Below are 13067 nucleotides of genomic sequence, written 5' to 3'. Positions count from 1 at the left end.
GACAGGTACCGCAGTGACTAAGGGAGCTGGTAGTGAAGGGCAGGGCTTCTCCTTTCCTCCTAGGCGAGTTATCCTGTTAGAGCTGGAGACTGGGGGAAAGGGGGAAGATCATTATAGGGCACTGGAGCAGGTGACCTTGAGCAAGTGGCTTACTTCTCAGCCTCCGTTTGTTTATGTGTCATAGGAATAAGAATCTGGCCCCACCCACCTCACAAATGTGTTTGGAGGCTTCCGTGACTTAGGGTACATGACAAGATTTTGTAAAGGTCTTTACATTTACCTTATACAAGTGCAGGAATTATTGTTGCCTGTTTATTCCCATTTAACTTTCCGAAGTCTATAGCAGGATGAAGGACCCTACAGTGTATAAAATTTAAATGATCTTACTGTTTTTCATTATGTTAGAGAAACAATAAATACTTTCTATACCTGGCTGTGTGTGCATTTATGGGTAAAAGTGTCTTTTTCCCTAGGTGTCTAGTAGCTTATGTATTTTTTAGTATTTATTTATTTTTACCCCTGCCCCCATATTTTTTAAAGATTTTGCTATGATCTTTTTTTGGTGGGTGGTAAATATAAATAGCACTAGTAAGAATATTGGTTTGTAACTGGATTTTAAGGGAACCATTATCAAAGTGAATGTCTCCTTTGAAGTGTTCTGTATATTGAAAGAGAGGTCTGTGGTTCAACTTGTAACCCAGTCTGAAGAATACAGGTGCATCTCCAGGGAACACAGACCGTTAATATCCCATTCCATCAACAGCCTTTGGGATAGAGATGAGTCATAATGTAACATTTCTGTTGCATTTCTGGCCCTCATGTGCTGCTTGTCATAGATACATATTTTGCACCAATTAAAAGACAAGTGCATCAACAATGTAGATTTTGGAACCTGCCATTCATCTGCTTGATCACAAAACTCTACCTTTTTCTTAACAGCTTAGTACTTAAAGTGTGTATATTTGAAGTTTTTCCCCCTCTTTGTTACAATCTCTGTGATTTACCCCAAAGATAAAAAGCAAATATAAAGAACATATTGAAATGAAACTGCAATGGTTGAAGCAAGTGTGTTTGTGTAGAGTATCCCATGACAACAGACTTGGTTAATTTTTCCCGACACCAGTCTTGCCAAGAATTGACTTCCCTACATGTGGGTGTATTTTTTTTTTTTTAATGACATTTAGCCTAAAGCCTTTTAAAAAATATTGTCTTCTTTATCTGAAATGTTTTCACTGCTCTTTAAAGGGGAGATTGCTAGGTGTTCTTTCATTTTCTCACTCTCTTTTCTTTCAGTGGAAAGGAATAGTTTTTTTGTTTTGTTTTGTTTTTAAACTAGGATAAGCTTTGAGCTTTTGCCAGTATGTTCTGACTCATCGAGTGATGAATAAGTTGTCACATCAGGTTCACCTTTGTCACTGTATCTTTCCAAAATTGACTCATTTTGAGCATCTCTTTTGAATAGTGAAAAATATGTCCTTAGCTCATTATCTTAATACCAGCATTTCTCATTGGTCAGGTATGAATTGTGACTTTATTACTTTCTTTGTTTCAGAGTGATCGTCTTCTGATCAAAGGAGGTAAAATTGTTAATGATGACCAGTCATTCTATGCAGACATATACATGGAAGATGGGTTGATCAAGTAAGTGTAACTCATTGTATTGAGGGATTTGTGTACCTTCCAGTATTCCTAAGCATTACCTACAGTTCACATACATGGCATCAAACTTTGGTGACTTCAAAGACCGACCAACTTAGGGTCTGTTTAAGCTCATTTTGATTGGTGGTAATTAGTGAATTTGAAAACTCAGATTTAGAGAATTCAAAGCCACAATTAAATGCACACCCATTTCCTTATGTGTTATGTAATTTACTATTTTAACTGAGGTGACACAATATCTTCTTGTCGCCAGTTCAAATACTTGGTCTATGAGCTATTAAATATATTAAAGGTTTTCCTAGAATGTAGTTATTTCGGTAGATTGCCCAATCTAAGACACAAACGTGGTGTTAACAGCCTCTTCTACCAAGATAACACATCTGCTTTCTTAATTAAGAATCCAAGTTGCTGGGGCCAAAGGACACCATATTAATGACCAAGTAACAGACAAAGTACTGCCTCATCCTGAGGGAATTGTAGGTTTCATTCTGTAAGTGGCAACAAACACAAATAAGACTGCCCTTGTGTTTATTGTGTATTATGTTGCAGAGGGGAACCAACAGAGGATTAAGTGAGCTGAGTATATGCCAGTATCCTCCTGCCCTCCTGACTGGGACAGCTCACAGGGCCCTGGAGAAGGAGCACATCTGTTTAAAGACAAACACTGTAGCAAATGACATCTTTTAAATAAGCAGCATTCATCAAGTGCTAGCAGCAAACCAGTCCAGAGGAGTGGAAAACTGGAGTGGATGTGTCTGTTGCCTGGAAACTCACACCCTGATTTATGAACCTAAAATAGGTTTTAACATTTCCACATTTAATGTTTTCTCCATGTGTGTTTGCTTGTGACATTCTTCACTCTGGGCTCTCAAATACCATGACTTTCATGTTCCATTTTCCCCCAATTAAAAGGCAGCATGATACTGGCCTAGAAGTGAGCAAGCCTGTGTGCTATTTTTAGTCAACACTAATTTGTTTTAGAACTTTATCAACTCCTCCTTGATTACTTTTTCCTTCTGAAAAAAAGTGGTAGCAAGATATAGCCCAGATGTTTTTTAAAAATTGGAAATGAATCCGTGTCCCCCAACATAATACCACTTTTTCTGTCCTTAGTGTCTGAGTTGCTGAGCACTGCTTCCAGACTTTTTAATAGTTGTAATCATCATGTTCACTTTTTTTGTTTTGTTTTGTTTTGTTTTCTTTTGCTTTGTTCTACTACTACCTGTCCACCCCTGTTTTCTCAGGGTTGAAAATAAGTGTTTGTAAAGTGCAACCAGGCCTGGAGAGAATTGCTGTATGATAATTAGTTCAACTATGTGTGTTACAGAGAAAGTGTTGTGGCTTTTTATGTAAATATCTTGGGGCCTTGTTATCATTTGATCTTAGGGGTTTTCTGGCAACTGAACCTCTTCAATCAGGGCTTCTGTGCCTTATTTAAATTTTGTTTTCTGGTATGCTCTGGTATGCTTAGTTGGGAGTAGGGATTGGGGAGTGCATACACTATGAAAATGAACAATAATGCAAAAAGTCTGCAAAACCTAGGGAAGGATGGTTTCTGGCTTCGTGAAATGTCTATCAGATGCCATTTGATTCAGGGGTGGTTCATTTACAGTCATTATCATCCATCCTGTTTATTTAGGCAAATAGGGGAAAACCTGATTGTGCCAGGAGGTGTGAAGACCATCGAAGCCCATTCTAGGATGGTTATCCCTGGAGGGATTGATGTCCATACCCGCTTCCAGATGCCTGACCAAGGAATGACCTCCGCCGATGACTTCTTTCAAGGCACCAAGGCAGCCCTGGCTGGGGGAACCACCATGATCAGTAAGAGAGCTTAAAAATAATAATCTTAGACCTTGGGAGCTATTATTGTTTGAAAATCAGTCTTTGTTGTTTGATTCTTTCCTTCTAGAAGTTGCAGACTGAGCAGCGGATTGATTTACTGTGGAAGGGGGAGAGGGTGGGCCAGCCGTTTGTCTTGGTGTCCTTTTCCTTGTTTTCATGTCCAACTCAGAGTTGTCCAGTTGAACTGGAGAATACGGCTCTAGAGAATTTTGGTAGGATAGAAGGAATGGCTTCTTACTTTCTCTGCTTAGACTTATGTCTTCCTTAACCTGAAAATGTGATTCGATTGTGGTCACTTAAAAAACATAGCATTTGGAGTAATTGTCAAAGCTATCAGTTTTGAGCCTTTGCTCCAAAGTTTTTGATTTTGGTTTTTAAAGAATTCCTGAGGGTACATCTTCCTGGAATGAAGATGGGGTGCAGTAAATGAAATGTTGAAGCGGGAACCTCTGTTCTACTGCTGAGAAAATCAAATGGGGGGAATACTTCCTGGCCTGGCTTTGACATAATGGAATTGGGCGGTCCTTCTGAGGGAGCCACAGATATTATTAACCGTCATTTAGATATGAAAATTGCCAGCACCAACAGCTGGGTGTCCTGCATGCCTTGCTCCGAAGAACTTATGCTTTTCTTTCAGCTAAATCTAAAGTGTATTTCTTGGAGTCATAGCATGCATGTTAAGAATTTGCTTGTAGAACGTCAGTTTCCAGTGTGTCTCCTGATGTCCCTGAACAGATCTTGTTTTTGAGGAGGTGAGCAAGCTGCACAGTGACCTGTCAGACACATAGGTAAAAAACAAGTTTATCTGAGAGTGAAAATAAATATACAGTCTGTCTTCAAAACTTATAGTTCAGTTCAGAAGAGGGTCAAAGTAGAAAGAACTTTGCTATTTTATGCTTTAGAGAAACGCATTTTACTGCTTATTTTTCGAATGAAGGTCTTTTCCCCTATAACTTCATGGTCTGTCTCTCACTTCCTCTTTTCTATCCTACGACCTAGGTGAACGTTACCCTTCCATCCCCTCCTAGTTTTAATTTCCCTTACATTTTAAATTGCGCGTTCCTGGTCGTCTCTCAGGTCTGGTCTTCAGAGTGTCTGAAGGGTCAGGGACCGTTCTCCCCTGGTTCAGCTCTCTAATGACAGAGCCTGCAGGTTTAAGCCTTCTTACTCCTTTTTTTGCTGCACATCTCACTTTCTAACCTAGTGGGGGCCATTTTCAAGAGGCAAGGGGATCCCCCCCCACACCTCAGGACCCTGACTTCCTGGAGAAGGCCGCCATTTTGTCATTGGCGTCTGTTAGGACTCACTTGGTACCAGGGGGCACAGCTGCCCGTCCTCCAGGGCTGGCGCAGAGCTACACTCGAGCTTTGAGAAGCACAGACTGCTTGGGTGTTAGCTGCAGGGCCAAATCAAGGTTATAATCTGCCTCCATTTAGAGTTCGTATGAGGGCCCTGTAGGCCCCCACATTGGTTACAGAGTGTTAAGAAGCCACAGATAATATTTCCTGAGTGAGCGGTCAGTGATGTCTCTCACTGGAGGGATTGCTGGGCGGGAGTGCTCGATGGTGGAAACGCCACCAGCCGGGAGTCTGATGTTCTGGTCTCCATCCAGCATTAACTCGCTGTGTGACCGGGGGCAAGTCACCTCACTTCGCGGGGCTGTTCATCTGCACAATGGAGGATTTGCACAGGATGACCTTGGATGTCCCTTTCAGCTCCCCCATTTGGTGACTCACTGAGCTCAGAAACAGTTTGTCTCTGGTCAAATGCACTTTGCTCAGCAGATGTGTAAAAACCCTGTTTTCTCTCGGACTTACTTGAAAAACCCCATCATTCTGTTTTCTCCTCTCTTGCATCCCTGAATGTGCCTTTCACTTCTTACACTCGACCCATTCTTTGGCTCCATTTCTGCTTCTTGTCTCTTCTCTGCTTTCCCATCCCCCACCACCTTCACCAAGCGTCAGGGCATATCCCTTCTTGCCGATGCCCTGACTTCCTCCTTGACCTTCCTCCTCAGCGGCTCTGGGGTTCTTTCCCTTCATTCGGGGTGGGCTCCTTCTGAGCAGGGACAAGGGACGGCTCCGCAAGTCTGGGGGCCAAGAACAGTCAGCAGATGGCCTTATGGAAAGTCAGAATGAAGGGGAAGTGAGAAGTCAGACCGCCTGTCTTACTCAGTTGGGCAGAATGTGATCGTGTTTTAATGTAAGGTTTGTGATGCAGTTAGGCCGAAGAGCAGGGCAGTTTAATGAGCAAACCCCAAAGAGTGAAAGTCATCAGTGGTGGTGGGGATGTGGTTAGGGTTGTCACACTCCAAACTCCACTGCTTTTATAGCCTGAGAAAAATATTAACTACCCTTGCAAATAACCACCTGTGGTTACTGACCTCTATAGAATGCCCACTGGCCTGCCCTTCCCTCAGGATGTAAGTGGAAATAATACGGGTGAGGAAGTGAGGATTTTTTTCTGTTTGCTGGTCATACATTCTGCATTGCTTCCGGTGAGTCCTTGGCACGGGCATGCTTTACAGAGATAGTTTTGCAAAGAGGGAGAGCTAGCTTCGTGTGACTTTGTTGGTACCTTCGACCTCCTCCTGAAATGAGATTGCAGCTTCTTCAGTGAGTATGGAGGCCAAATGGAAATGCTTAGGGCACTTGAAAAGAGTCAAGTGAAAACTTGCAGCAGAAACAAGCCATCGAAGTAAATTGGTGCCCCACCGCCCACACCCCCTTGCTGCCATCTCTCTGTTTCTGGAAGCACATGCCCTTTTCTGTGTGCTTCTCAGGTCTGTCTGCATCGGCACTGCCCAAGGTGGAAAATGTAGCTGAGCGGTCCAAGTTTAAAAATGGAGGTGACACGTCAGCAGCAGAAAATAATATTATTGCCATCAAACAGAGCCTCCCATTGAGAATGGCACAAGGAGATCTTTGTAAGGGGCGCTCAGTGCCGGGCAACTTTGCCCTTTCCATCCAGCGATGGGTGGGCGGGGCCTCCAGACGTGCCCTGCAGGCGGCTTCTGGACCAGCTGCGGGGTCACGGAGGTGGCGGAGTTGCGTCTTGGGGGAAATGCTGCTGGCCTTCCCCGGGAGCTTTATGATCATCAGAGTTAAGACCCCAGCGTCTCCGGGAAGCAGATGGAAATGGTTACCTCCATTTTATAGAGGGGAAATCTGAGACCAGAGGGAAGGGCATTATTTGCCGACACTTATGCTCTGTGTTGGTGTAGGTGGTAGGTATGGAAAACACACCTGCAGCTCTGTCTCCACCACCTGCCAGCTGTGTGACTTTAAGCCTCAGTGGCCTCATCTGCAAAATGGGGAAAGTTACAGAGATTGACTTGGAGACCTCAGAACAGTACTTGGCCCATAGTGAGCTCTCAGATGTGGTAAGTTACTGTTATTCCATCTGCATTAGGTGCCAGCAACCTCCCATCTCTGTAGAAACCCCCTCTGGATCTCTACTTTGTTAAAGGAGCCAGAGAAGAGGCTCCAGCTGCAGGAGGAAGCAGGGGTTCTCCAAGCATGGTCAGCAGGCTGTGTACCCCGCTGTCACCTGCGTGCATCCTAAAGCATTCAGCTTCTTGGGTCCAACCCAACCTATTGAAGTAGAGAGTGTGTTGGTGGGACCCGTGAACTTGTATTTGAATCTGGTGATCGTCATGTGCACTTGAGCTTTTGGCAAGTATGGATCTCAGGGGTCCAAGCCAGCTCTCTGGACTCTAGATGTCCAAGGACCAGGAGCCACAGCTTAGAGAAGAGAGGCCGACTGTCATTTCTGCTAACCTGAACTCCGGGCTTTCCATGGAGGGACAGAGCCCCAACGGCACCCAACATACAGCAGAGATCCGGATAGGACCTGAGCACAGAGAAGGTGAGGACAGACTGCTGCTGCAGGCCTGGAAGGGGCTTCTCTCTCTGAGCTCTGGACTTGTCACCTTTCAGATGGGGCCCCTGGGTGTGCCTCAGTCACCTCCATCCACCTATTCCCAGTCAGCCTCTCCTGGTGCCCAACCCCAGAGAGGGCCTCTGTCACGGTCATGCTGGCTCGAACCCATAGAGTCACCCTGTGCTGTAGTGAGAGAATGTTGTCTCTGTATTATCTCTGGCACCCATTCTGTTACTGCCACTGATTCATACCTTTGTTGTCTATATTGGATTTTTGCCCCCGCCTCCTGAGGGGTCTCACTGCCTCCGGGATCCTGTCTTTGCAGCCTGCATGTCTCCTTACACCCTGGGTTCTTTGGCACGGCAGGGATCATGCCGTCTTCCTCCTGTGAAGCCCTCAGCAGCTCCCTCTTGCCCCAGAGAGAGCAGTCCCGCTGCCCCAGTCTGGACTCACATTGTCACCCCAGCCAGGGATGCCCTTACCTTCTTTTCTTTGCCTCTGGGAATCTTTATTACCCTTGGAGCCCTAGCTAGGTGTTCCCTCTGTTCCAGAGCCTCTGCTCAGCCCCCTTCATTGTAATCCACTGTGGCTTCTTTGTGCCTTGGCAGACATTGGATTTTTGTGCCACGGCCTTTATGGCATGCATCCTGCATTACAGTGTGATCGAGGCTCCTGCCTCTTTCATTTCAGTGCTCCGCACCCACCCAGCAGTGTCTCACCCCTCAGGCTCTCCACCGAAGCTTCCATTTGAATGAATGAATGAATGAATGAATGAATGGAGACTCTAAGAGGACTTGGTTTCGTGTTTCATCTGAGCACGATGCCAGAGGATGGAGAATCCTGGGGTGGGGTTAGCGTGTCTGATGTCCATCGTGGTCATTTCGACAGAGGCAGCTGTCTCCAGCGATGGCCCCCATGTCTGCTGCCCCGTGCTGCCCCGGCCCCGCAGTCAGCCAGTGCGGCAGCCGGGGAGGGAGGAAGGAGGGGAGAGCCTGGGGCCCACGCCTGGCCTAAGGTCCTGATCAGGGACAGCTCCCTCCTCCCCTTCTGTCTGGATCATTCTTTCAGGAGGAGGCGGGGTTGCTCTCTCACGAGGTCGTCCTGTGAGAGAGCTCGCTCTTAGCGCACAGGGTCTGATCTGTTCAAGGAGCAGCTCTGAGCACTTTGGGAGACGCAGCAGTCGTTTCCCGACACCCCTTGGGCAGGTCCGTTCCAGTCCTTTCCGGAGAGTGTTGCCTGTGGAGGCGGGAGGCCTGACAGAAAGGCGAGGTGGCTTCGCATGGCTCCGCTGGCCTGGCTTTCCTCAGGAGACGTGGCTCAGGGTGTCACTGTGGTACAGCCGCTGCTTGTCATTTTCATCCATGTGGCATTTGGGTTTGCTCCCTGCTTCTGATGAGGACACATGTGTGAACACACACACACTATAATATGAATTGTCTGTAATTGATACTTTGATTATTCCCTTTGCACCATTCATTTGACTCGGGTTAGAAAGTGTTTACAAAAAAGGCCGACCACATCAGACTAAAGTTTCAAAGTCCAGGACCAAATTTGCGGCCACAGAATCTGCCCGTGGCCTGGCGATTAGAAAGCCACGTTAGCTGATGGGCTGTCGGTGTAGGCTCTTCCTGTCCATGGCTCCCGTCTCCCCAGGCCCACATGGGCGAGGTCACTGTGCGCGCAGACGCGATGGGACTGGGCCTGCCCAGGGGGCGCCATGCAAGCCTCCGCCATGAATGGCTGGATTGGAAGAATCCGTCTACTCCCTGCAGTGTTTTGGGCTGGTCACCTACTACCTGTTCTGTGCAGAGTGGAGGAAGGGAGGGAAAAGGTGAAGCGTCCTGAGAGATGGCACAGCTCTTCCTGAAGGTCTGTGCACACACTGTACTAGATGCTGTTTTCATGAAGGAGCGGTTGGGTTGGCTTGAACTGCCAGCCTCATCGTCCCGTGGGTTTAGGGTAAGGCTCCTCCGGAAGCAGGGCTATTCCTGTTTGGGTCCCCAGGCCCTATGTCATGGACATTGTGGCAGTTATCCTAATCTACTCAGGGGCTTCTTGCTGGCTTCTGGCTCTGCGAGCTGGCAGTTCCAACTTCGGAAATCGTACACGGCCGCAAAGGGGGTGGGGGGCCTTAAGCAGGCACCTGTGTCCTCCCTGCTCCAGCTCGGGCTCTGTGTGCGAGTGCTGGCCCCAGAGAGTGGGGAGTCCCAGGACTCAGATGCTCCCAGAGCCTATTCTCTGATTCTCTGACTTCCCGTAGGGCGGGATGTTTAGACTTTGGGAGCTTCCTGTCAACCCTGTTGCCCACAATGACCGCTAGAGCCAGGAGTGGTAGTGGGGGAAGTGGAAATGTTGAGTTCCAGCAACATCTTCCCCGTCTCCGGATGTGAGGGATAGGCTTCAGTGGTCAGCATCCTGCGGGATCAGGGTTCCATGTGGCTAAATTAGAGCCTGCATGGCACATACTTGTCTGAGGACACCCTTGTTCTGTGTCCTGGCTCGGTAAGCTGGACAAAGACTTCTGGAGGGCACAGATCATGCCCTATCTGTTCGTATATGGCACTGAGCATATGTGGAAACTGCCTCTGCCGGCTGCCCGATCGAGAGCTGAATGAGCCTGGACCAAGATCTGGACTGCATTGGTCCTTCTACCTCGGTAGCTTAGCACCGTTGTCATGGGACCCCTCTTCTCATGTGAAATCCTACATGGACAGCCCTTGCCCTCCCACCCCGCACCACCTGGCAGATGAGACTGATGAAGGCAGAGCTGCTCTGGCTGCAACAGTGGGCTGTGGGAGAGCCCAGGTCCTCGCCCCTTTCTCACAGTTCTCCCCGTCTTGGTAGCCCCTCTGCCTCTGGGGAATCCTAGGGCTTGGGGAAGCACAGTTCAGAAACCACCGCATGCCATGACTGCCTTCCCCATTGCTTCCCTTCCCTACCCAGCCACGTGACTGCTCCCTGCACAGCTCCCACGTTGAGTTGTAGGAGAAGAGGGGGCTTAGTAAGAATGGACATACCCACTTAGTCATTGAAGAAAACTCCTAACTGCACTGCAAGTTTGGGGTGGTTTTTGTAACATACCTCCTGTTCAAGAGAGGAACTGGGACTGAGCACCCATGTCATCTTCCCTGCCTAGGTTTGCACTGCTTTGCTTGGCTTTTCATGAAAGCCCATAAGAGGTAAACACTCTGTCCTCGTTTGCAAAATTAATGATACACAGTGTTTTAAAGGGACACATGCCTGTCTTAGGGAGTGGCTGGCCTAGGTGCTTGTGTTTTCCTAGCTACCATTCATAGTTCTGGCCCCAGATCACTCCATTTGGGCTGCTTGCCCCTTTTTCCTCTTGGAGAAGACCTCCCAATTTTTTCTTGGAAAATGATTATTTATTTCTTTGGGTTTTGAGGGCCCTGCCCCTGACTTTCTGCTCTTGTTGGGTGAAGCCATTTACCCAAATGTCTTGCTTTTAGGCCATCCTAACTGCCATGGTAATGATAAAGGGTAATTACAGTGAGTAGAAATTAGAGTTCTTTCTGGTTAACCCATTTGGGAGGCAGCTTTCTTTGAATGTGACTAAATGTTCCCCTAATGATAGAGAGGATGTGGTGGGGGGCTGGGGCTCTGGCTGAGGCTGCCTATCCAGGGAAGGGAATTTTGCAGTGAGCCAGGGCAGTAGTTACAAAACCTCGATTGCACACTCGAGTCCCCTGGGGAGTTTTCACAAACTACAGAGACCAGAACTTCTGACTTAATTGTTCTAGGTGGCCTGGGCATTAGTTTTTAAGACTTTCAGGTGATAGCCAGGGTTAAGAGCTATGGATCTGGGTGCTTGTTCCAACAGTGGGTCTTCGGCTGAAACTTAGTGAATACCTGTTGAGGTTTTCTATTCTATTTTATTTATTTTTGAGAGAGAGAGAGAGAGTGAGAGCGATTGCACAAGTGTGGGGGAGGAGTAGAGGGAGAAATAGGCTCCTCGCTGAGCAAGGAGCCCGATGTGGGACTTGATCCCAGGACTCTGGGAACATGACCTGAGCTGAAGCAGACGCTTAACAGACTGAGCCACCCAGGAGCCCTCTGTCAAGGTTTTCTGAAGGATAGAGGTGCCCTCTGCCCTCTGCTTCCTGCTGTCTTCTGTCCTCTTTGTGAAGGGCGTAGGGAAGGGGATTGCACTGTCATGACCTGGGGTACATGGTTTCTGTAGCCAGGTGTCCTCTAGAAGCTTATGAAACAGGGTGGGGCTGCACTGATGTCACCAAAAAGGGCCTCCTCCTTCAGGTGCTGTCCTTGGTGTGCTGGAAGGTTGTATTTGGCTAGCGCCCTACTGGGGCACTGGTTAGGACTTGGAGGAAGTGGGGTGGGAGGTGGATGGGGGGACAGTGCTGAAGGCAGACCGGAGCCGGGATGTGGACTGATGTCCCCAGCCCTGTGGGCCACCTGCTGTGCTGGTTTCCTGAGAAAACCCTACTGTCTTTAGGTTGAATCAATAGTGTTTATGACCTAATCTCCCTCTAATGATAGGTCACAACTGGAATCCTTCCTTGTGGGGAGCCTGTGAGGGAAAAATCAAAAGAGCCTGCTAATAACATAGAATCATAGACTCTTAAGGCAACCATTCAGATTTTCTGTCCCCGCCTCTGTCTCCCAGCTGGGTGAAATGTACTGGACCATGCTTCGCAGGGCAACACAACAGGACAGGGGTGGGAGAGCTCCAAGGGGCTGAAGCCCTCCGTTTGGCTTCCCTTTCGGGACTTGCTGCGTGAGTGTGATCATGTGATACCTATTCTCGATGGCCGTTGTTTCCATGTCTGTAACACGGGGACGATGCGGTCTTGTTTGTCGGAGTTACTGCGGAGTAAGTGAGGTGGTTTGTGCCACGATTTGGAAATGATTATTGTGACACTTTCGGCACATGTGTGAATCGTTTGATCTGTCTCTCTCCCTGTCTAAGCTGTTCTGTGTCTGTCTAGCCTCTGTACCTGTCTTTCTGTCTCTCGTTTATCTCCTCTCTCATCTCTGTATATGATTTATCATCTATTCTATCTATCTGGTCTATGGATCTCGATAAATCTGTATTATCTCTCTAATCCATCTGCATAATCTGATATCTACCTGCCTATCCATGGGTCAGTGTGTCTGTTGATGAGCTGTTCGTCTCTCCTGCTCCAAGGGTACAGAACCGCGCCAGCTGAGTCCAGATGGCTCATCTCCCTTTGCTGCCACTTGGTGAGTTCAAGGCTTGTTTTGTCTTCAAGCCCTTGTAAGGGACATTGTGTTCTGAACATAGCAGGAAAGACGACTATCTATCTATCTAGGAAGCCCTTCTAAAATGGCTTCTTATACAGAAGTTTTAAATTATACTTTTCAATTCCCGCCCCCCCAAATAATCGCTGGAAAATTTGGGTCTCCAATTTCTTGACAACACACTCCGCCCCACAGATGCAAAGCGATGTCACCAGGAAACAGCTCATCAAGTCAATAACTCTTGCTTTGAATTTTCAGCCAAACGGGAATTCAGACGAGGCCCACCTGATACTTGGTAGTTACTGTGCTGTTGGACACGCGGCCCCTCTGTTTCTCGTGGCGGACTGATTACAGTCTCTTCAAGGAGGTTTGCGTTCCTTTCCCTGCACAAATACCTCCTTTCCGTCAGCTCACCAGGCTCACCAAGCATAGCCCGGAGTCAT

General features: G+C 47.6%; 1 protein-coding gene across 1 annotated transcript in view; it reads left to right on the top strand.

Moving 5' to 3' along the window:
* Window positions 1-13067, top strand: part of DPYSL2 (dihydropyrimidinase like 2) — a 68465-nt gene that overhangs the window by 2177 nt on the left and 53221 nt on the right. The window contains exons 2-3 of the mRNA XM_045773976.2: window positions 1553-1641; window positions 3299-3483. Coding sequence (XP_045629932.1) covers window positions 1553-1641; window positions 3299-3483 — 274 coding nt within the window. The remainder of the gene's footprint in view (window positions 1-1552; window positions 1642-3298; window positions 3484-13067) is intronic.

The sequence above is a fragment of the Ursus americanus genome, chromosome 13 (assembly GCF_024610735.1).
Source record: "Ursus americanus isolate L20-20 chromosome 13, mUrsAme1.1.p, whole genome shotgun sequence".
In the NCBI taxonomy this organism is placed as follows: Eukaryota; Metazoa; Chordata; class Mammalia; order Carnivora; family Ursidae; genus Ursus; species Ursus americanus.
This window is presented reverse-complemented; position numbering and strand designations above follow the sequence as displayed.